The sequence below is a fragment of the Accipiter gentilis genome, chromosome Z (genome assembly GCF_929443795.1).
Source record: "Accipiter gentilis chromosome Z, bAccGen1.1, whole genome shotgun sequence".
Taxonomy (NCBI): Eukaryota; Metazoa; Chordata; class Aves; order Accipitriformes; family Accipitridae; genus Astur; species Astur gentilis.
The window spans coordinates 77,273,854-77,297,895 of NC_064919.1; the positions used below are offsets into that span (position 1 = coordinate 77,273,854).

General features: G+C 44.1%; 1 protein-coding gene across 4 annotated transcripts in view; it reads left to right on the top strand.

Annotated features, from left to right (window-relative positions):
- Positions 1–24,042, top strand: part of PDZD2 (PDZ domain containing 2) — a 143,960-nt gene that overhangs the window by 92,791 nt on the left and 27,127 nt on the right. For all 4 annotated transcript variants that reach the window (XM_049795717.1, XM_049795718.1, XM_049795720.1 and 1 more), the window contains 8 exons: positions 10,750–10,861; positions 12,770–12,918; positions 13,546–13,665; positions 16,190–16,304; positions 18,060–18,133; positions 18,298–18,523; positions 19,554–19,671; positions 21,880–22,012. In XM_049795717.1, the coding sequence (XP_049651674.1) occupies positions 10,750–10,861; positions 12,770–12,918; positions 13,546–13,665; positions 16,190–16,304; positions 18,060–18,133; positions 18,298–18,523; positions 19,554–19,671; positions 21,880–22,012 (1,047 nt within the window). The remainder of the gene's footprint in view (positions 1–10,749; positions 10,862–12,769; positions 12,919–13,545; positions 13,666–16,189; positions 16,305–18,059; positions 18,134–18,297; positions 18,524–19,553; positions 19,672–21,879; positions 22,013–24,042) is intronic.

The following is a 24,042-nucleotide window of genomic DNA, read 5'->3' on the forward strand; positions in this document are numbered from 1 at the left end:
AACATGAAGCATCACATGATTTTATTTTTTTTAAAATATATATGTATGGTCATATAGATTATTGCAAAATTGCTTTGGAAATTACTGTTCTTTACTGCTCCTACTCTTGATGATACCCACATGTCTTGTCTTTCTCTCATATATATATTCCGTTATATTTATACTGTAGATAAGGGATGACAGTGTGACTGATGACTAAAGCAGGAACTAAGCTGGGCCATTTTTATTCAGTGTAAATATAATTGGTTTAGACTTCCAGAGTGGTTGGTACTCAAGGTCTGGACCAGGTAACTGAGGCTGTGATCTCAGTTGAAGCGTCAGACCTCTTAGATTTGAAACAGATTCTCAACCCAGCTCTGGCCAGGAGTTACCTTTCTCACCACCAGTTTCTCACCTCTGACAAGAGGTTAATAAATTTTCTTGTTTACTGTGCAGAGCTTTGTAGAGACTCAAAGGGATGTTGTCAGGTGCTGGGTGGTTAGGTAACAACAAGTAATTCACAGTGATTTGTTGTCAGCTGAGGCTTCACTGTCCCTTTTCTGACCAGTGCAGTGTATATCTAATTCTTGAGCAAGTGTAGAAAATACTACAAAACTTGCAGGAGCTCTTAGGGTTGTCCAAGATCTTCTTTCATTAACTTTGCTGCGAATATAGTTCAGTGCTGAGTATTCAGAACCATAATTTATAGACCTGATGGACTTGCTGTTATTGCCTTAGCACCTGATTGCTTAAAGGCTGAACCAGGCAGGAAAAATAATAATTTGGAACCAAGGAATATATTCAAATCTTCATCCTTCTAGTTATTTAGAACTCAGCTGGACCAGGGCTTGAGGAACCTGCTCTGACTTGTCTCTGCTTTGAGATGGGGGCTGGACCAGGGACCTCCAAAGGTCCTTTCCAATCTGGCTTACTCTACGATTCTGTAAAAAAATAAAATAATAAAAAAAAAATATCTCCTTCTAGGGGCTGGATGTTAAAAATTTTCCCTGTGAGCAAATTCTTTAAAAATCTTAAGTTCTGCTCCAGTGCTTCCAGCCAGGGAAGTATAATCTGAGCTAGCCAGCTTTGCCACTACACACCAAAAGAGTTTAGCGACACTTGAAAACTGTAATTTAAGAGAAGTATCACTTGTAAGTCTTACTCGAAAGTCCACTTCTTGTGTCTCATTAATAAAAATGTCATAATGCAATTTAATTGGATCTCTGTTTTTACGAAGTCTCCTTATATAAAGCCCTATTTAACATGAAACATCCCTTAAAGTTCTGACTTCAATAAAACTTGTGCTACCAGGCAGAAAAAGGATTACATTAATATCCTTAAAGTGTATTTCTTTCAGAGCTAGTTTGGCCAAAAGATTCCTGAACTATAGGTACGAAATACTGGGCCACAGAGTTGTGTTGTGCTAAATTGTTCTGAGGCACTTGGGGATTTTAAACTCCTCCCCACCCCCCAATCTGTATTTCGCCTTGTGCAGTTGACATTGCTATTTCAAAATGTCATTATTTATGTTCAAATGAAATAGGATGATATGATAGTATTTGCCTTTGACCATTTATTTTTAATTCTAATTCACTTCTCCAAGTATTTCTGTTGCTTGAAATCGAATCTGTCGCTGTATTGCTGGGTGGCGGAGCAACCTGGGAAATGAACTCTAAAGTGAAAGCAGGTCTGCCAAGAGTTTGCAAAGTGTCTGATGAATTTGGGGTGTTTTGGGTCCCTAGATAGAGGCGTAGTCGCTTGAAAATTTTCTTGCCTTTTAGTGCTATATTGTTCCGTATATGATGATCCGAGTACTTCATTTTTGAAGTGTTCAGCTTCAGTGACCAGCTTCATATTAATGGCTTGAAATTCCAAAAAGTCCCTAAATACAAGAAGAGGGTGTCTGCCTCAGGAGGTTTGGATCTGTAATTGCTGGAGGCAGGGAGGGAAAGCTGGGGATTGTTCCTCTACTTTGCTTAATCTTGTGCTTTCCCCTGGGTATCTGCCACTCGTGATGCTGGAGGCAGGACCCTGAGCTGAGTCTATTCTGTGCAGAACAGAATTGTACAAAGGAGAAATTTCTTATTTGGGAAAAGAGGTCATCGTTATCTGTACCTGTTGGGGGGAATCTGGGAGGCAAGGCAATTTGCCTCCCCGTGCCCAGGCTCACCATGCAGGCAAGCCCTGGGGACACAGCCTCTGGCAGCATCCCTGGCTATGTGACCCTCTGCTGTGGGGTGGTAAGCCCCTTTTGCTTATGTTTAATCATTTTGTGTTGACCTGAAGTGCTTGATGTGTACCTTCACATGAGCTGTGGGCACATTGCGTGCCGTGACCCACAAGATGGCCATGACCCAGCAAGGTCTTGATCCTCCTACAAGTAACAGAAACAGGATGTCTTGGGTGAAAGGTTTCTTGCACGAGCTGGATTTCCTCATCCCTGCCAAAACCCACTTGTCTTTTTTGCAAGACATGCAGCTGAAAGTGGGTAAATAAACCTGTTCAGGGAATATGAAAAAATGCATTTGTTTAATCCCCCTCCCCCTCATTTTTATTTTTTATCTGAGCTGTAGGTCTGCTTATTTTTTTTCTGTCATGAGCCTTTCTGTCTTACCAGGCAATTGGTACGTAATTACCTGTAGCCATGCAAGCATAATAAGGAAGAGGATAACAATGCCGTAAGTTTCAAAACACTCTTGGGGTCAAAAGTTCTTCTGGAAACACTGGGAGAGAATTTCAGAGAAAGCATTAGCATTAAGAAGGAAAAGGAAGCGTAACTCAACAATTAAATGTGTGCAGAGTGCGGGGAGGGACCCTCATTACTTGGAGGGCTTGAGTGTTCGTTCCCATTAGGGCACTGCAGTCTCAAAAGAGGTTGCTGAAACACGACTCACTGCTCGAACAGCACTGCACGGCTGGAAAAAAAGCAAGAAAGAGCTTTTGCTAGCAGAAATCTGCTTTGCAGTGAAATGCTTTACTTGGCAGGGGGGGAGAAGATGAAGAGCCTGGTGTGAGGCTCGGTTGTGGCCAGCCCTTGTCCTGGAGAAGGTTTTAATAACTCCTTTCCTCTTCATGGTGAGGGCTGTCAGTGTTTGCAGATCCTGCCTTGTGCCAGATCATCCTGAGAAGGGGCAGGTGAAGGCAGGGTCCAGCTGCACCTTAGCATGGCTTGGAGATGCTGCTCAGATGTAAATGCTGCATTTGTTGAAAGTCTGGCAGCGCTGTACCTTTCTGAGATACAGTCTTGTCCAGCATATCTGTATGCCTGTGCCTGTGCAGTGCCCTCCACCCATGCTGTAGCTGAGCAGACACACTGGGTCCTACAGTGACTCCAAATGCAATTTTTTACGGTAAATGGAGTTAGGAATTTGGGCAAGAGAAAACGACAAAATACTTGGGCACCAAATCTTGTTCTCCCAATGAGGCTCTTCTTATTGTGTTGCTTCCAGAAGCTGTATCACACTAAAATAAGCAATTCCAATTCGTCTTATTGCCAGGGGGATGTTCAGCGATGGGCCGATGGTGGTGGTGCGGCAACGGCAAGGGCTCAGGGAAGGTGTGGGCACACATTGTGTGAGTTTGGGGAGGAGGAAGAGTGGTGAAGGGCCCTCAGCAGGGCAGTGTCATTGAATTAGCGTTTTTCACAAGCTCTAAAATTCACCTGTCCAGGAGACATTGACGTGAAGGTGTTCTTCAGGTCAGGAGGGAGCTCCTCAGCAGCAGTCGCATGCTTCCTTGTGGCTGGCTCCCAGCTCTTCTGGGCCACTTTCTATTGCCTCCTTGTTAAGGGCAAGCCCAGGGAAAGCTGTTTCACCCAGGGGCCAATACTCTGAAGAGTTCCCTGTAGACATGATGCAGCCTACAAACTGAAATATCTCCTGTTGCTTGGCCTGGTGGAAGATAACCTTTTTGACTTGACCATAAATATCAGTGTAGACAATGCCTAGAGTTACAATTTTTGCCCTTTCCCTGCGATATGTTTGAAAGCCAAGTCAACAGAGTAATAGAAACACAAGTTTATCTACAGTACAGGTTCTGCATGGTCTTTGTTTTTGTGAATGAGGGTTTTTCCCATAAAGCAACAGATACAGTACAGTCTGTCTCTCCTTTGGCTGTTTGGATAACTGCCCGGTTTTGAAGGAGATGAACTGCCTTTAACAAGCTAAAAATAACCCCCTCATAGCACTGGAACAAGAGAGATGCTGTCACAGTCATGCGGTTCACATACATTAACAGAAGGATGATAAAGGCTGTAGGATTTGAAAGTTAGTGTGAATGTCGTATCATCACATCTGCAGTGTGTTTATCTGCAAATTCTTGAGGGTGTACACAGTCCAGTCTTGGTTGGGCTCGGTTAAAACTCATTCGAGATGCGCTGTGCTTGAATAAATGTAGCCTATATAATGCATGAGGCTTCAGATCCTTGATTCAGGTATGAAAGGCACTTAATGCTTACTTACTCCATATCCTCTTGTGTATTTAGGATGATATAAAATGTGGGTTTGGAGCTGAAATCCAAAGCTCTCCACCAGATGTGTCATGGGAATGCTCTCTGCAGCTGTGGGTTGACGTCGGTATTAAGAAGGTCTTGCTTCGTTCTCAGGAGGGTTGGTTATTTTGAGGACTGTTTACTGTTTGCTTTGTCCCTCACTGTGAGTAAAAAGGTTATCGTTCAAAAAAAAAAAAAAAAAGCAGAAGCAATTTATTATTCATCATGATGCATGGTCTCCAGATTTGTGCTAAGCCATGAACTGAGCATTTATTAAAGAGTAGTTGGACCAGCTTTCACACAACTTCAGTTCCATATTTGTTTCTGTTTACCAGCACCAATCTTTTAGGACTGCTCTGCAGCACATGGAGACATCTCGTGGGCAACGACTAAACTGCATGCAAATGTGTCATGCTTTTTTAATGTTTGGGGGGAAAAAGGATAAAGCATAAAAAAAGAAAACAGCAGTGATCTGTTTGTGCACCGTTTCAGAAATGTATGCATTTGATTTCCTTTAGCTTAGAAGCTGTTTCTAATGAAAATCATAACATATTGCAGAAGAGTAATCTGGTCCAAAAAGGACTAAGAACTGTTTAGCTGGGAGCGTCTTACTATTTCCAAGGCATGTGTTGTCTGTGATATCTGTTTCTTGGAGAACTTAGCTGCATTAGCCATTTCCTGCATTTATTCCTTTTTAAAAGGATATTTTTAAAGTTTTGCCTCTTCAAAACATTATTATTAATTTTAGCGACTGTTTGGAAACCTGAAAATGAAATCTGCTTTGCTTAACTGCAGCCTTGGCCATAAATGCAGCATTTCACCAATGAGTCTTTTGGAGCCAGCACAGCTGGGATCCCGCTACACTGGGAACCTGCCAGCCTCCTCTGGGCCATGGTCAGCACATTGGGGCTCCTGGTATCAAACACATGGAAGAAGGTTTTGGAGTGTCTTGTACAAAATGAACGGAGCGTTCTGGAAGACGAGAGCAACTCAGCTCTGCCGTAGTGTGTTTCCAGTCTGTTTGCTGAGGGTGCATGGGCAGATATTGCTGCTGCCTTTGTGCCGGTAAGTGCCAGGTTACGTTCCATGTGCAGGTTTGTGAGTACTGTATAGGCTTGGTAAATAACAATAAAAATAACCACTGGGGTTTTGTACTTCCTGAAGCTGACAGTAATGCCCTTTCTAGCAACTACTGCATTACAGTAAAGGCTTAGGGTGGCTCCTGAATGCAGGCGTTTGGTAGAGTGATAGGCCAGACATTCTTGGAGACCACTTTAAAGGCTTTTGTTTTGTTTATTTGGCGTTTCCACCTATTCAGAAAATAGGGCAGCTCCAGTTCTTGACTGTTTGTCGGGTTTCCTGATCTCCTGCTGCACATGAACTGAGAGTTTTCCAACACTTTCTTTATAATTAGGCAAAAGAGGCCTCAGGTTCCCATCCCCTTTGCCCGGCCAGGACGAAGCACAGGCTGCAGCCGGTGGTACCGGCACGGGTAATTCCCAGATGAGCTGCTGGGGAAGGTGGTCGGTGCTTTGTTTCACCAGCAGTGCTAAATATAGCCCAAATCAGAGCCCTCCTGGAGCCTGGCTGGTGGAGCCTGCCTGGCCAACGCGCAGAGCTGCTGTCTGCCCCGGCAGCTTTGCGATGGGGGAGAAAGCGGGGCGCCAGGATTTTTTAAGACGCCAGTTACAGCACTGAATTAGTGCTGCCGTGGAGCTGACATTCCTCCTCTTTTCCTCCATCCCTGGCTCCGTTTGGATCTCCGAGTTCGTGCCATGACAGAGGGGAGCAGCGATGCAGTGCTCTTTGAAAGGGGGTTCCTGTAGCTTGCACCAAAACCGATTAAATCCGGGCTTAATTTAGACTTCTTGTGAGCCCTGTGGTTCAGCCGAGGGAGCTCCCGGGGCGTTGGGAGGTGCTGTGTTTCGGAAAGGTGCCTGTGGGTGCTGCAGCCCCTGGCATGGTGCGTCCTGGCTCATCTGGCTCTTCCCAACACCCAGGAAGCTTTGTGCATGCCCTAAAATAGAGCAGTAAGCCATGGAAAACTCAGTGCTGGCCGAGATTAGACAATCTGTGTCCTCCGCGTCGTTTGCAGTGTTAATTCTGGTAAATTATAGTGCTGCAGTTTGTAATTTACCTGGGAGATGGATTCAATTAAATTGAAAAAGAGCTAATTTAAAAGTGACGGTATTTTACTTTCTGTGTAAGGTAAAGGGGCCTGTGGAGTTGCCTGCCTACCAGATACATTTAAGGCTTAAAGCGTGCTGTGCCCCATAAAGCGATAAATAATTGCACAAACAACTGGAACAACTGCAATTATAATAGGTCTTGGAACAAAATCTCCAAAACTTTTGGCAAGGTTAAAGCCTTTAAGGCATCAGCTAGTCTCGAGGGACTAAGAAGAAAGACATTGTGCGGGGACCAGGTGAAGTCAGGTTTGTATCGGGCGTTTTGCACCTTTCTCTGAAGGGTCCGGTGCTGGCTCCTCTTGGACACTTGCTGGGTTCATCCTGCTGGCTGCCCTACAGACAGCAGCATTGGGGTGTTCCGTGATTAAATATGTTTGGGGTAGTGCTGCTTAAGGAAGAACTGTCCTGGCTGCGTCGGGACCGAAGAAGACGAGGAATTATCCCCTGGAGCTTGTGCAGGGTTGCTGCGTGCAGGGGCACGGCCATTCCTCTTCCATGCTGCTCTTCTGGAGAAGGGCAGCGGACTTGCCGGTGGACTTGCTTTGCCAGTGCAGGTAGGGCTGAACGTGGCGTGCCGCAGACAGCTCGGTCTAATCCTCACCGTTTCGCTCCCTAACTATCAAGTTAAACTTGTCCATACGCTGCTGGCACTCCTCAGCGGAGAAAAGCGGGCAGGCTGTGCCGTGGGGAGTCGGATGGGCTCCCTGATGGGAAAGGCAGCAGCCGAGGAGCTCTGCAGCGGCAGCAGTGAAGCGGTTTGCTTATTAAATTGTATCGTCCCCTGTGTGCCGCCTTGTTTTTGTAGATCGGCGACGATTGCCAAGCTGTTTGCGGTTAAACAATGCAGACTTTCATAATCCTGCTCCTCATCTCGCCTAATTAAGGGCCTGGACTTGCTGGAGCTCTGCCCGAGCGAGGACTCCAGGGGCAGTTGTTCGTCCTGGTGCGGTGCCAGGACCGTGTGTCCGTGATAGTGCCATTTCCTTTGAAATCAATTGAGATGTCACCATCACTTGATCCTGGAGCTACTTAATGAACTGGCAAAATGGGCTCTATTTTTAGATCTCCCTTCAAACTGCTGTGCGTGTTAAAGCTCCACTTGTCCTTAACGCCGGGACGGCGTTGGGCAGGATTTATTGGTTTGGTTTAATAAGAGGCGTACAGAACTGAAATAATAAGCTCCATTTCCTTGAAAGTGAGGAAAATTAAAATGGCATGGTTAAATCCAGGCAGCCGACTCGAGACAGTAAAGCGATACGTTCACGTGTGGCCAGAAGAATAAGGTGGAGCTGGGTTTTTCTTCTTGTCTAAGTTGCGAGAGAGCCAAAGATTACAGACACATGACTTCGGGGAGTTCTCTCAAGCTTTGCGGATTGGATTTTTAAGTGTTTTCTGAATAGGATAAAACTCTTGGTGGTTTATTAGACAAGCTCAACAACTTAAAGAATATCTACTTCATTGCAAATGCTACAGTGTCTTCCCCTACATGTTTATAATTAGTGTCAGAAAAGTATTTTTGCTAAAAGAAGAAATAAACACAGACACAGGTAATTTAGCTGTTTGTACTTCTTATTGTAGTCTGAAGCCAAGTTGGATAAAATGTAATTTCAGGAAGCCTTGAGGCTTTCCCCAGCATTGGTGTTTGCACACACATACCCTTCTGTGGATCATACTTGGGATTTGGGGGTTTGCTGTCTGTAGGCTCGCAGCCTCCAGGATTGCGCAGTGATGAGGTGAAGGAACAGGGTGTACGGTTTTAATGCAAGTGGCAATTGCCTCCGGTTTTTCCTCGCACCCTACTAGATGGGAATTTATGTAACTGCAGAATGCATCTATACTTTGCTTGTGTTGCACAGGCAAAATAAATGAAAGCAAAAAAAAGTTTCAAACCGAACTCAAACCTTGTGTAGTAGAAACAAAAGATGCACTGACTGGGTCACCCTTGAGCCTGGGCTTGGGATGGAAGTTGGCTGTGGCAGTGATGATTTCAGCATCTGTCTGTACACTGCTGCAAACTCACTCAATTTTTTCTTCCATGCTCTGAGCTGGAGGTAGCAGTCCAGCTTTGGAGTGGGAGTTGTGTGGTCTCATCAGGTATAATTGCCCATGTCCATGCATGCTGCAGAAACGAAGCAGCTCTATAGCTCCGGCCCCGAGCTGGATTGTGCAAAGCTCCAGAAAAGTCAGGTTGGACCCATCTCTGTCTGTTAGGGTAGTTAAAACAGCATGCTGACAAAACTGGCTGCTTTGGTGAGGCATCCCTCTTGTTTTTCTTCATCCCTGCGCTTCAGATATTTTTCAGCCACAGAATTGACACTACCCCTGAGTACTGATTGTTTCGCACACCTTCAAAACCACAAGCTACGTGATTTTTGTGTGTTTGTGCAAATGATTTCTACCTTTCTACAAGGGAGGCATTCTCACTTAATAAAGAGTATTTTCACGTGTATGGTAAATTGCAATGTAACTTTATGTGATTCACGAAGTCCCCGCTCACGCCCAAACACTTCTGCTGTCTTCTGGGTATCCCTATCTCTCACAGGGAGAGTTTGTGATACTTTTCCTGCGGTCTAATCACCGTTGGTTTGGGTCTCTTGGGTGGGTTTTTGGATCTGATTTCTTACATCTTTTCTGGAATGAGTCCCTCATTAGGATGGCCAAATGATAAGCACTGTTTTTTTCAGGCGGATGTGGTTATTTTCTTCAAATGAATCTGATTATCTGGAGCTGTAAGCTGCAAAGCATGTGATGCTAGAAGTGAACTCCGAAGTAGTTGCTGCAATGCCTTGAAAAATCAACAAGAACTAGCTGGGATGTGTAAACTATGTGTAGCTGTTTATGGTGAAGGCGGAGGCATAAAAAGCAGTTTCCATTCCAGCTTCCTGTTATCTGCCACTTTTATGGTTTCCTGAAGTTTTCTACCCTTTGAACTGAAATCATGAAGTCTAGACTGTATGCAAAAGATAAACTTTGGCCTTCTTGGTCTGGGGACAAGAGGGGCTGGGGGTTGGGAGGCAGGTTCTCGGGAAAATTCTGCCATTTCTAAGCTTGAATAATGGAAGTAGAAATTATTTTAACAGTAAGAGTGTTTGGTCATTTCGGCGGGATTTTTTTTTAAACTGACTTCCAGCGGTTCATATAGTACATTAAAAGTATAATGCAACCAGTAAGTGGTTGTTTTGGAAATTGTCGTCCTTGCCATGAGCTGTCTGAGTAATTGTGTAGAGGATGCGTGGTGGGTGATGGGGTGAGAATATAAAAGAATTGCTGTGTGCATGGGGAGCATGTCAAGGATTGCTATTTTCCTACATCTAGGAAAATAATGACTGCTGTAGTTTGGTAAAGGAAGCAGTGAGTGGAGAAGGAGGTCACAAGGGTCTTCCACAACACAGGGGCTAGGGAAGGTCTTTGTGGGCTTTGTGCATGGGCAGTTGTGCTCAAGCCTGAGAGTGTGGGAGCAGGATTTTGTCACATGCATCTAGGCAAAAACAGCAGGTAAACAGACTCCTCCTGTCTCAGTGCATTTACTGAGGGTGGCAGGCTTGTGATTCCACATGTAAATTTAAGTTGAGCATTTCCAGGCTTTTAAGTGTTTAGGTATATAATCTTTATAACTTTCTGTTAAATTAGCTTTTCATCCATTATGCATTGGCATTCAACTCTGGACACTAACAATAAAATAACACTTTTTAAAAGTGGTTTTCTCTATAAAGATGTGAAGTCTCTGGAAGCTTGCTGAGCTGAACAAACTGCAATAAAAGCTACATCAAAATCTTGTTAAAATGCATGTAGAAGCACCTGAATGAGGTGCCATGGATGCTGGAGGTGCTCTGGGGGCTCAGTCTGGTACCCTCCAGAGGATCCCTGGCCATACTGAGCTGTACGCGTACCCATCAGTGCGATTTGCAATAATGTCCAAAGGCATTGCTGAAAATTACTTAGAGAAACGTGTGCTGACTTAATACAACGACGTGTTTTGGGAAGAAAGATGATGTGTGGTGGAATTTTCTGTCCCTTGGTAAAAATGAGAGGAATTCCATCAACTTCTTTGTTTACAAGTAAATAATTTTTTTTTTGTTTCAATTTTTTTAGGTGATGGAAACTGAGAAGTCTCAAGATCCAGCTTGTGCAGAATTGTCCAAAGGAAACAACCAGAGTCCAACTCTGGGGAGTGGCATACTGAAATACAGAAGTCGATCCCAAGGTAAAGCTGGGTTGATAAAAGATAGCAATAGTAGAATTTTCATGTTGTGTATTTATTTTAGCTCCCCAAAAGTGAGGTAGGATTTCTTTCCTTTGAAGATCATGTTACTCTAATTTGGAAGGAAAATCCCAGCTGTAAGATGTTAGCATTCAGCCTCCTGAGTTGAACTACTTCATGGACAGAAAGATGAAGCAAAATTTTGGAAGCTTCTTTCTTTCTTCTGGTTCTCTCTTCTCTCTCTTTTTTTAACATTTACATTCCCTGGATATTTCAGCGTGCTCTGATACTGAGGTGGGGGACATGTTTCAACATGCCATCACCAAAATACCCATTACGGCCAGTACTCCCCAAAATTTCTGTTGCTTTGTCCCCAGGTCTTAACAGTAACCAGTGTGCAGACCTCGATCACGTTCTCGTCCCTGATAGCTTCTCAGGCTCCCTCCCTCCTGTGTTCACCTTAATTTCCGTTTACTCAGATATTTTCAGCATCCTCTAGGGAGCTCCTCTGCCTGTAGCCCCTGCGGCTGTGTGTTGGTGGCTCACTGGGAATCCAGCCCTGGTTCCTGTGAGTGCTGATGGCCCTGGGCTGCGGGTGAGCCTGGAGCATCCCCCAGCCTGGTCCCATGCCTGGGCTGCAGCGTGGGAGGGGAAGCTGCATTCAGAGGTGGGCAGAAAGCATAGAATCTATGTAATTACTATATACTATTTACTATATATAATAGAATATATATACTAAATGTAACTGTTTTCCTAGAAGAAGGGAGGGAGAGGTAAGAGGAAAGGAGTAGTTGTAGGTAGCGGGGGGGTTTGGGAGGGAAAGAAGTGTCAGGGTGCCGGGTCCTGCCGCGATATCTGTCCTGGCTGTGTGCAGCAGCAGCAGTGCCCTGTGTGCCCAGGGAAGGGGAGCTTTAAAACCGGAGGTAATTTCACGCCCCGAGGCAAGGAGTGGGTTTAAATTGCGCTCTGGGCAGTGGGTGCAAATTCTGCCTATGGATGTGGCAGGTCTACCTCAGCCCGTGGCTTGTGAGCCCCATCCCCAGAGTAAGGACAGGGCAGTGAGTATAAAGGGAAAGCAGAGCTGCTCCTTTCTTTGGCAGCTCCAACTTAACATCGGTTTAAAGTAATCCTAAAACCATGTCATGAAATTCAGCTTGCACGAATTTGGCCTGTCTGTGGCTTGGATTTTCATCTGTAAAATAGGGGTTAACAGCCCTTCCCTGCATGGTGGGGAAATGGCAAGGATAAATGTGCGGGAACTGCTGTGACCGGGGGTCCTGTGGGGATGTTGAAGAAAATGAGAATTGGAGGAGCCCTGGTGTGAGGAGCAGGGTACTCTGCGGCTAATTGCAGGATGTCCTTCAAGACAAATAATTCTGTTTCTTACCTGAACTCTGCACTCTTCTTCTCTTCAAGACAACTATGATCGTTGCCAGAAGGAAAGAAAATAGCATTTATTTGGCACATTTTTCCTTTTTCCATTCCAGAAAAATTTCCCTCAAAGTGACATGACACCTCCAGAAATGAATACTTTTACGGTGTCAGGTCTTTTAATTTTAAATAAATGAAGCTTGAGAGCTTAGTGCACTGGCAGGTGCCATTGGGTGAGAACAGCTGAATTTCTTTTCTGTCCCTGAGCTCCCAGCTCAGTTACCTTCTGCTTTTTCTTACTACCACAAGCAACAGCGCCGAGCAGTTCAGCATCACTGAAAGATCGTAGAAAACCTGTGACAGCAGGAGAGGTTTACAGCTGAGGATGATCAAAACTAGCTTCTAACTGCCCGGTTGGGAACTGTGTAGCATTGTTTTAAGGCGCTGTTGAAGCTGGGATTTGCAGGAGGTGATTATTGTGTGCTGGCGAGAGGGTAAAGCTGAGACGTTTGTGGGATGTGTTTCTGTCATTTTCCCTAGGTGCCGGATCCCGCTTGGAGTCCGTGGGAGAAGACGATGAGCTGACAGTGGAAAACGGTGAATCGAATTATGAAATAGCAGTGAAATATTCCCGGGGTGGAAGAAAGCACTCTCTGCCCCAGCAGCTGGAATCGGCAGGAGCCAGGCAGGTGGGTGGAAAGGCAGGGCTGGCTCTGAGCACCTCGCTGTGCTCAGTCCTTTGAGACCTGTCTGGAGCTCGTAGAAGCGAGGGTAGTAAAACAAGGCATGTAGGTGCATCACAGGGACTGAAACCAGGCCTGGACACAAAAATGGGATGCGTTGGCCGCCGATGGAGAGCGAGCTTACTCTGAGGATGGTGAAGGGGGGTACTTCTTGCAGTGGCCAGAAAGTCCTAAGGCTGATCTTACGAGTTGCAGTTCTAGAGATCTGAGGACTTAAACAAAAAAATCCTGCCTCTCTTTGTTGTAATAATTTGATGATGTGGGCTTTTTTTTTTTTTTTTTTAGCAGATAAGGACTTCAGTATATCGTGAGCCTACCCTTAATCTTTTTAATTTAACTTGTGACTGGTACATTACAAAATGATCCTACTGTGCGAAATGCGGGAAAATTACTGTGGCAAGATTTACTTTGACTGTAATGAGCTAGGATTTCATCCCTTGAACATTTTTCTGAATATATCTGTAAGATCCGCCCCCCTGCCATTCCCCAACACATGCAGCTTTCCCGGTATGACATCCCAGTGCCTGTGCCAAGCAATCAGAGCAACTTCCCTTGTTTGCTTATGTTTGTTAGGACTACCATATCGTGAAGAAATCCACCCGTTCCTTCAGTGCTGCCCAAGTGGAATCTCCATGGAGACTGACCCAGCCGTCCATCATTTCCAACATTGTCCTGATGAAAGGGCAAGGCAAGGTGAGGATTTCTGCATGTGGCTGGTTTCTCACATGTAGCGAGAGCTGGCATTTAAGAGGTGTCTCCCATACCCAGGACTTCCAGCAGATCTCAAGGTAGCCAATAATAATAATAATAACAACAGTAATGATAAATCCCATTTTCAGATCTAAATGCCAAATTTACACCTGCAAAATACGGGGGAAGAGATGTTCGTGTCATGCACTTGATGCGGGGTGGCTTTCATTTGGATTTGGTGCATGTGGTCATTACCAAGATATCAAATATTAATAATGGATCTCTAAATATGTATGTTTATGCAGAGTTGGTGCAGCTACAGAAGAGTATCTGTCTGCATGCATATTTATGGACAAGCATATTTTATCTCTGTGGAATCTGGATACATTAAAAAAAAAAATCACTGCAAATTAAGCGTTAAACCCAAAGACAGGTTCCTGGTTGATTGCTTATCTGAGAGCACTGAATTCTCGGGTCAAAGAGTCCTCTTTTCTCCCCCCACTAATGTGTTTGCACATTTGCTGGATACCAGCTGGCTGAATACTAAGGGAAAATAGACAAGCATTAACCTAGGTGTATATTGTTTTCCCTAATCCAATCCACACTAGCACTGGAGCTGTCATTTAAACATGCTAAAAATATGCATGTCTTTTTCTGAAATACTCTTTAAATTCATCAGATGGATATGTTTTGGACTAAAAAGACTTGTTTTGACTTTCAAGCTCAAATACAAAACAAATTCCTCGTTGTGCTTTAAGTTTAGCAAAGAGTTAGAAATAGTGACTTCTCTGGGTAGATTGACTCACGATTGCTATAGCTCACCTCGTTTTGGGAGCTTCAGATCTTTCATGACATTTCCAAGCAAGTATTTCTTGATTTTTCACGTACTTTTTTTTTTGACATTATTTTTCTTACAAGAATTAGATTATTTCTCCCTGTGGGATAAATCACCCTCTCCTGCCTTTCTGCAGTTAGCTCCAGGGCATTAGGAAGCAGCTGGGAGCATGCACAGTAGTGATCATGAACCGCCTCAAACAGCTGCCCCTTTGAGTGCCTTCCACCCACCTTTTGAGTGATCACCTCTGTTAGGGGCTGCACTGTGTACAATTTGTGCAGTAGCATTTGCTTTATTATCTCTGTGCAGACCTGGGACTTGAAGAGTACTTCCACAGAGTCGCCATTGTTGGTGGCTGGGAGCCAAGTGTTTGCCCTTGGTTTTTCATCCGTAGGTAGATCTGCGAGGGGTGGTTTTCTGCTATGGAGTGGCAGTGGTTCTCCAGGAAGGTGGGCTAATGTGGGAACCGCTGTGCTTTGCAGCTGTATTTCTCCCAACCCACCTGATGGAGCTGCGGGGAGAACCGCAGTGTCCGTGCAGGGGAGTGCCAGGATCCTCTTGCTTTCTGTACATTGCTTTGCAGTTGATAATTGTACAGTAAACAGTTAGTTATTTTGCGTTGCATGGGGGAGCTAGGATGCTTCCTTTCTAGAAATCAGTAATACTGTCTTATCAAATTACTAGAAGCTCATAACTGTGGTAGTCTGCTTTATATTCACGGAGGAAAACAAAAGAGCTGGTGGTTGTATTGGGTTGTAAACACAGTGTTGGTGCCTGCCCTGGCAGCATCCCTCAGCTGGAGAGCACTGCCTGAGGTGCTAATAATAACCGTGGCTTCAGATCAGTGAAGCACGACAGTTTTACACTTCCCTTGTCCACCTGGTCAGTGACTTTTCTCTTTATTCTGTAAAATACATGTACAGCAGTGACAAGAGGAGAAATATGGAGGGGAATAGATCAAGGAAGTGATTTGGCTGGGAAATAACTCAGCAGAAGGGGGAGAGGTTCATTCTGCTGTGCTCATCCGTTCCCTGCTCAGCTTTGCAAGACGGTCCCACAGCCAGCCAGGGCAGCGCAGGGGCACGAGCTAACAGATGGAGCCCTGGGGAATGTATTGATCTAGATTTATTTAAATACAACGTGGTACATGTACATTTTTAATTATTCTGGAGACATGTGCATGGCAGCCCCCCCTCCATGCCAGCCCCCTTCCAGCTACATTCCTGACATTACAGCACTGACCTTATGTCATGTTCTTAAGCTTTTCTTTTTCCTGAGGAAATGCAGAATCTGTGACAGCAGAGAAAACTACAGTTAATCCTGGATATATATCTCAAGGGTGGGAATCTACTGTCTGTCAATTTAAAAGCAATGTGTTACAGTTTTTAAAATGGGAATAGGATAACATAAAGCCATTGACCTGGTGTTTAAAAAAAAAAAGGTAATCTTGAAATAGCATTTTTGCTATTTCAGCTTAAGGTGCCTGCTGCTACTTTTTGAGCTGATAAGTGTGTGATATTAGAGTTGAAAGTAAATGAGGAAATGCAAGCAGAGGGTAAGATGGCAGTGCAATTCATCAGAAGCTTTTAGGTTTTGATCTTTCCTTTGTCTTCTATGTTATCAGCAGTCTTTCTCACACAGGTGATAATAGAGTAAGGTGCCAGCTGTGTGTTTTCTCCTTCCTTTCTATAGGGTCTTGGATTCAGCATTGTGGGAGGTCAGGATTCTGCTCGTGGACGCATGGGGATTTTTGTGAAGACTATATTCCCAAATGGAGCAGCAGCTGCTGATGGAAGGCTTAAAGAAGGTATGGTAGAGAGAATCCAATGGCATATAAAGGACCACAGTGGGATATTATTTCAGTCCACCAGAAGAAGTCAAGTAGAGCTTTATTTAGGCACCTGGACATCAGCAAGAGGCAGTGGAGGATGTAACACACCCTGTTTGTCCATGCTGGGGAAGATCATTCATAGCAGTTAACTTGATTATATTGCATATTAAGAAGGGGTAACTGCAGCATGAGGGTTTCTGGTCTGTTTGGTTTGGGTTTTTTTTCCCCTTCCTCTTCAGTGAACTTTATTTGCCCAAGCCATAAGCTTCAATTCTTCAGTTGGAGAGGGTCATTGATAGCAGTGAAACGTATCTATCCAGCCAACGTCTGGCTTAAAGATGCTGGTCCAAGAAGGGGTTATACACAGGGACATGCTTGGGAAAGGCTGTTTTGGGCCCTTGTGCTCTCTGAGCCTCTTGGTATGGTTTTCACATGAATCAACAAGTAAGAGTCGTAACCAGAAAAAGAAAAGAGGAAGGATGGACTTGGCAGTAAGATCACCCAGCTGGTTAGAGATGCAGATACATCCTGATTTTACTACTGCTTTTCCAGTCTTGATCTCTGAGCTGGACATACAGTCTGGTCTGTGTGTGTTTGCACCCTGGTCCGAGTGCTGTGCTAGACAGACTCTTACATGCTGTTGAAAATACAAAGTGACCATGAGTTTAGAGCAGTGGTTCACAACTCTTCTGCTGTCTTACTTCTCTTCCACAGAAAGCTGCTCCTGTGTTACTTCTCTCAAGCTGCTCCTGTGTTACTTCTCTCCTTCTCATATCATCATTCCCCTCTTTACATCTCATCACACTTGTATTTGAGAGTTCTTTTGGTGCCAACTCTCACACTTGCTGCCAGAGGGAAGCTCATGTCCCTGCAGTATAGGTTGTGCACTCGCCATAGGAAGGCAATAAATAGCAGCTGTCCCGTAAACCCAGCAATCCTTTGCAGGCTATTCAGAGTTTGCATACTCTTTTTTTTTTTTTTTTTTTTTTTTTTTTTTTTTCCACTGGGTCTAGGAAAGGAGAGGAGGTGTAGACTTGGCTGATGACATCGCCCCATCTAATTTTGCACAGATGCAAGTAAAATTGCAGAAAGTGGGTCTGGATTACGCTAACCCTCTTTTTAATAAAATGAAGGTAGATCAACACAGCTGGGTGTAAGTAGTAAGACCCAGAGCCCGGAAGCAGGTAGAAATGTGATGGGACATGTTTGTTGGGGTGAGAAGGGCATTTGCTATCACAGTGTGTGGGCTACATGCTTCTCCATCTGCAGGCATTTCGTAAGAGAACACGTTTGCTTTCTGCATGTGGATGCAAGGTTAGTTTTCTATGAACAGGCTTTGGAGCGATATACTGTTGTCTTTCACCTAGATTCCCATTTCTCCTGTTGATGCTCACAAAAGAAAGGGAGTTTTATAGTCCCTTTGGACTTCATGTTATAAGCATCTATTTTCAGACTTTAGTTAAAATCTGTAGTGTTTCAGCTTGTTTGTTAGTATGAGAATGCCATGTTAAAAGATCTGTGCTGAAGAACAGTCTTTACTCTGCCAATTCATCACTATTAACTTGTAAAGGCATTAGGACAAGTGAAAATAAACTGAGAGCAGTAAAAGGCTTTTTACTGAGCAGTTAACTGGAATCCTCATAGTAGCGAGTCACCTTATGTACAGGAAAGGTTTTTTACATCTCTATAGTCTGTATATTGCTGACTTCGTTTTTTGTATCTAATTACCAGGGGATGAAATCTTAGAAGTTAATGGAGAGTCTCTGCAAGGACTGACCCATCAGGAGGCCATTCAGAGGTTTAAGGTAACACAGATGTAGTACAGGAGAGGTTCATGCTCCTCTTCGTTCAGTGCCATTTCGTACCCTCGGCTTTATATTCTCTTGCTGCCACAAATCACCGTATGCGGGTTTACTGGCAAGTGTTGGTGTATCGTGGCACCTTACTGGGGTTATTGATGTCTCTCCAGCAACTCAAGAAAGGTGTGGTGACCCTGACGGTGCGCACGCGGCTGCGCAGCCCGAGCCTCACGCCCTGCGTGACTCCCACCTTGCTGAGCCGCTCCAGCTCCCCCAGCTCCAGCGCTAGCGGTGGCATGCCGGTCCCCAGCCCTGACGAGGCGGATGGTTCCTCCTCCAGCCGCAAAGGACCTGGCCCGAAGGACAGGATCGTCATGGATGTGACGCTCAATAAAGGTGAGGGTCCACTGAAATGGGCTCGGAGCACAAATCACTCCTTTTTAGGGGAGTTTTTGGGAATGGGCTAGAGACTCTAATACCCGGGCACCTACCCGTGTCCATCTGATCTTGAACCACAGGATGGGGGAAGAACCCACCCTCTAATGCAAAAACGTCAGAAGAGTTCCCCCTTCCACATTTTGTTGCTCAAGAGACAGCAGACTCTTAACGGGTAGCAGAGGGAGGCTGTGAGATACCAGGCAAAATGTGCATCAGCCTCTTGGTCGCCCAAGTGGCCGTGCCTTTCTGGTAAGGGGCAGTTCTGAGGAAGGCAAAGCGGCACAGAGTGCTCAGAATTGCCCAGGTGAGCTGTTTGAACTCCTGCCTGAGGGTTGCACTCTTTAGCAATAATTGCATAAGGTAAACTTAAAGCATGTGCTGTATGTGGTGGGACAAATATGCCTATTTTAAAGGCTTATAATATGCTGATTTTAAAGGCTGGATTAAAAATTTGGAAAGAGAAGGTAAGATGTCCAGTGATTCCTACTTTAGGAATGCTGTTACCTGAAGGAAAGCAAAGGTAAAAGTGGACAAAAGTAATCATTGAACCAGAGATAATGTCTCACCTTTCTCCATGCCTTTTTGGTGAGGAATGCCACGTAGATATTTAACAAAAGAGAGCAGTACAGTTGACAGCTTCTTCTGTGCTCACTTCTTCTGCAATAATTTTAAGTGACATCTTTATTAGATTGCTGCCCCCACTCCTTTGTGCCTTGGACCAGATCAGACCTTGTGTGACATTTCCAGGCGGTTCCCACGGCACACAGAAAGTTTGCTGGGAGTGATGGATCTCGGAAAACAGGCAGGATCAGATATTTCCAATCCTGATTTCCACTGTTGGTCTTGGCTTCCTGACTGACTGCACCTAAGGCCAGCCCTGAAACAATACATGAGTCTTGGTCTCAGATGGGATGTGGGAACACAAACACTTGTGTGTCCTGTGTGATTACAATCTGCTACTTTTCTTTGTACTTTTTGTTTTTCACAGAGCCAGGGGTTGGGCTCGGCATTGGTGCCTGTTGTCTCACACTGGAAAACAGTTCTCCGGGGATATACATTCACAGCCTGGCCCCAGGATCAGTGGCTAAAATGGATGGCAGATTAAGGTTAGTTAAAGCAGAAACATGCTGGAGTGGTTTTACAATAAAATTGATTGAGACTTTGTTTTCGCCAGTTGGTTGATGTAGCAGCGAGGGGATTTATACTTCAGAGTTCACCAAAAAGAAAACATTTAAATAAAGACATTCCAAAGTGGTATTAAATACCCAAGAAACATTATTCTGTGTGCTGGAAGCAGCACAATCATTAAGGTTTGGGTTTTTTTTTTAATTCTCTATACAGAAAGCTGAGCCTAATAGCACCCTTTGAGAAAGGGGAGCAGCAAGAAGTGCAGCCTCATGTCTTTTTACCAGAGCTGCAGCCAGAGACCCCAGATTGGGAGGAAATTTGCAGAGCTCTGCTAAAAGCTCAGTCACCTGAAACTCTCTTAAAAAGAGCTGGGGGAGATGTTCTTGCAGCTGACTGTGCCCGTGGCTGCAGCAGCGATTTTTTGCCCTTACTCTGTGTCTGGCAGGGTTGCTGCAGGCTGACCTGCCCATCTCATTTACTCTGTCATGGAGTTTGGATGTCTTTAAGGAACTATAAGAGAGAGAAGCAATCATTGCTAGGGTTCCCTTGTGCTTTACGTTGGATTAAGTGACAGGAAGTTACTTGCTGTTCCTCTCCTGGAGGCTTCATTTTTAAAAACCATTGGAGGAGATCTTCCACCTTTCTGCGTTCCTGCATAAACGCTGGTGGGCACTGGGAGCATCACTCGGGAGGGGAGGCTGTGCTGAAGACCCGCTGGGACTGCCTGAACCGCACTGAATGTGTGGTGTGAGCACTGGTGCAGAGAGGCTGAGCAAATGCCTTGCTTTCACATGGGTAGAGAGTGCCTTCTGTTTCCTTGCTCAGCAGGAAAACTGTGATAGGGCAATTTGATTTTTTGGAATAAAGGAAGAAGATGATCTTATGGTGGCATCCCTGCCAAAACGCTTGAAAGTGCCTGCCATATAGAAGTGTCTATAGGAGGCAGTATTCAATGCTAACTTGCTTTCTTGTAAGCCTCTTTGGAAGAGATTGCAGTGCTGGTTGTGTCTGTGTGTAACAGCTGTATCATTTATTAGGTTTAAGTGATTGATTATATCCAGGCATGCTTCCCAGATTTCTAGCTTGCTTCTTTGAGACATTGCTTCTGTTGTCCCTTCAGTGGTTTCTGGCTCCATAAGCCAAAACTTACAGGATGGTTTTGATTTTTGGAAAAATTCGTTAATCAAATACTGGCTTTGCAATACAGGAGAGGTTTGAATCCAGCTTCTCTGTATCCGAGTTTCCCCTCTCAGTCATGCGTCTGTGTAAGTGACTCCATTTGTGTAGTTTGTAATAGCTGTGTAAATCTAAAAGATGGGCAGAGCAGCGGCATGATTATACAACTGATAGGTCACCCTTTGCTTTTCTGAGCCTGTACCAGAAGTACAGGTTACTGAAGGCTGTCACGTGCAATTGCCATTTTGCCTTTGGCGTGTGGACTCCCAGTGTGAACTCATTTCCATTGTCACAAGTAGCCCAACATAAATCAGCAGTAGTAGACTGACTGAGAGTGTCTGTTTAAAGCAAATGCTTTAGTAATTATGGAGAATGCTTTAATGATATCCCTAGTTGATGATCTTTTCTTTTGAATAGTTCCAGATGTCTGACCACCATGAGCAAGAGTTAAGAAATTGGGAAAACAAAACTAAACAATCTGTGTTTTCCTTTCAGAAGAGGTTTTGGTTTTTTTTTTCTTTTTAATGGGTTCTGTAGGTTAATTTGAAGCAAATACAGGCTTATCATGCTCAATTTTTTCCTGGAGTAATTTCATAAACTCATATCTAAATCATGAATTTCTTATCAGTGTTTGTGTTAAGTAATTCAATATGATGGAAAGAAACAGCCCATCTGAATCTTATTTTTCCTCTTCTGTGCTCAATAAGTATGTGAGTGCAGAACTGGAATTGAACTTTGCTTTCACCCTGGTCCAAATGCAGCCAGCTTTCTCTGTTGATTTAATAGGGTTTGTAGCACTGACAGTAAGTGTGGAAGGGATCTCTGGACCATCCTCCGAAGTCAACAGGAGTTAAAGCACTCACGTCACTGGGAACAAGAGCTAGACTGGCTTCTTTGCAAGTCAGATCTTTTCCAGACACTTGTATCTTAAAAGGCTTGGCCATCAGTTGAAAGCACAAATGTTTTTGTAAAAGGCGGTTGTGATTAACTGGCTCTACATCTCTTTGCAGTCGGGGTGACCAGATCCTGGAGGCAGATTCGGTGAGTCTGCGTCACGCGGCGTTAAGCGAAGCCTACGCCATCCTGAGTGAATGTGGTCCGGGTCCAGTCAGCCTAATCATAAGTCGGCACCCTAACCCAAAGGTGAGGAGAAAATGTGTTAGTGTATCTGGGTCGATTTCATCTGGTGCTGTAATTTGAGTCTTGCTGTCAGGAAAGCAGCAAATGAAGAATATCGGATTTTTCTCTCCATGGCCTCTGTTGTGCAAGAAGTCAGATTGTAATGATGCCTTCCAGTTTTGTAAATTGTAGCAATGCTGGACTGTCCCTGCTGCTTTTCACTTGGTCACCCACTGATCAAATGTAATTTTCCTGGAACTACTCAAGTGAAGTGTTCCCATCTTTCTCGGTACTTGGACCAAGTGGCAATGCAAATATGGCACAAGTCCTGTTTCTCCTAAAAGTTACTTTGCAGTTAGTTTGTCTTTGAGTAGGATATTATTTAGAGCCAGGAGTATAAATATCAACAGATTGAACTGATGAACTGTAATAAAGTAGTAGGAATACTGTTTTTAAAAACATAAAATCTGTCCAAAGATCAAAGTTTTCCTTCAGGAATTAAAACGTGAGAATCTGGAATGTACTGCTACTGTGAAATCTGTGCAGGGGCAATTTGGAAATAAGGCTGTGTTTACAAAGTGAGTATTTTCAAGCAATTTTTAGAAATTGATGATAGAAGATAAAAGCCTTTTAACCAAGCTATAGGGAATAACAACTTCTTTTATTTCAATATTTCAAAGAATTTCATGAGTGTACAAAACCTTCCTTTTTAAACAGGAATGAAGCTGTAAAAATATTTGCATTAGTGGGTCCAGAGAGCTCTGACTTTTGAACTCGTAACTACAAATGGAGACCTTAATAAATCCATATCTAGGAGAACTCAGGTTTCTTATTTTATAATTAATTGCGTATTTTCTGCTAAATCAAATATACAAACAATAGACAAATAGGGGTCTACTCTCCAGAGTTTATTATCATTGCTGCAAGGCCTTGTGCTGCTAAAAAGAAAGCGGCTGTGGTTCTGTTAGTTAAAGGTAAGCAATGAGTGGATAAGAATTGGGCTTATAGCCTAAGATAACAGTATTTCTAGGGAGTCTGTATGCTGTGCTGAACCAGCATGATGGTTCAATTTGATTGCGTTGTTAAGGCATTTAGACTTTTTGGAGAGTCTATAAGTAGCGTGAAATAAAAACTCCATGGAGTGGAGCCTGCCCTCTCTCCTCTGTCCGTCATCTTACTGTGGTAGTGGCTTGAAAGCCAGTGAGTGACCTAACCAGGTATCTGCTGAGAAGATGAACTGAGTTAAGCTAATTGCTTGCTATTACTCAGTAACAGAGGGAAACTATTAAGTGGCTCCTATTACAGTTTTCCATAAGTGGTATTTAAAATGACAACAAATCCTTTGCCAAGAAATGCTAAGAAAAGCTAAAAGTTGAGTTGGAGAGACCCTAAAGCATTTTTTCCTCCCAGGGGAAATCCCCCCCAGATTGAATCTACAGTCCCTCATAGCTGGATCTCTGAAGGAGTGTCCATATGGGAACCCATATTTATCATTATATCACTGTCACCCTTTTTCTGACAGCACTGGGGGATCTACAGAAGTGTGTGTGGTATTTCATTTTATTAGCTTTTAATAATACCCCAGCCTGCAGATTGTAGTTAGGAATTAGCTTGGCCCTTTCCAGTTTGATCTGCCTGAGGCATAGCGGATGTTAAAAATCAGAATTGGCAGAGCTTGCAGAAGTGTGGATTTTCGGTTAGCTTTAAACAAATACTGCAGTCTGCCCAGCACCTAGTTTTACTCTTGGGACATCTTGTACTCAAAGGTTTGTGTAAAGGTCCTGGAGCATACTCTTGAGGGCTTGGTCCATGTGCTGTAGGAATCCCTGTGCCCCAGGAGCCTGGAGGCTTTTGGTTTGCTGTAAGGTCATGCCACAGGCTGAAAACAGAGATTTATTTCTACAAAGGCTCATGTTGTTTTGGACATTTTTATTCTTAATGTCTCATTTTACGAGACAAAAGGTCCACAGTACATTTTGTTGCTGAATATGTTCACTTCGGTGTTTTCATGTACTTCCAAGAGAAATACCACAAAATTTTCTTTCTTCTTGTTA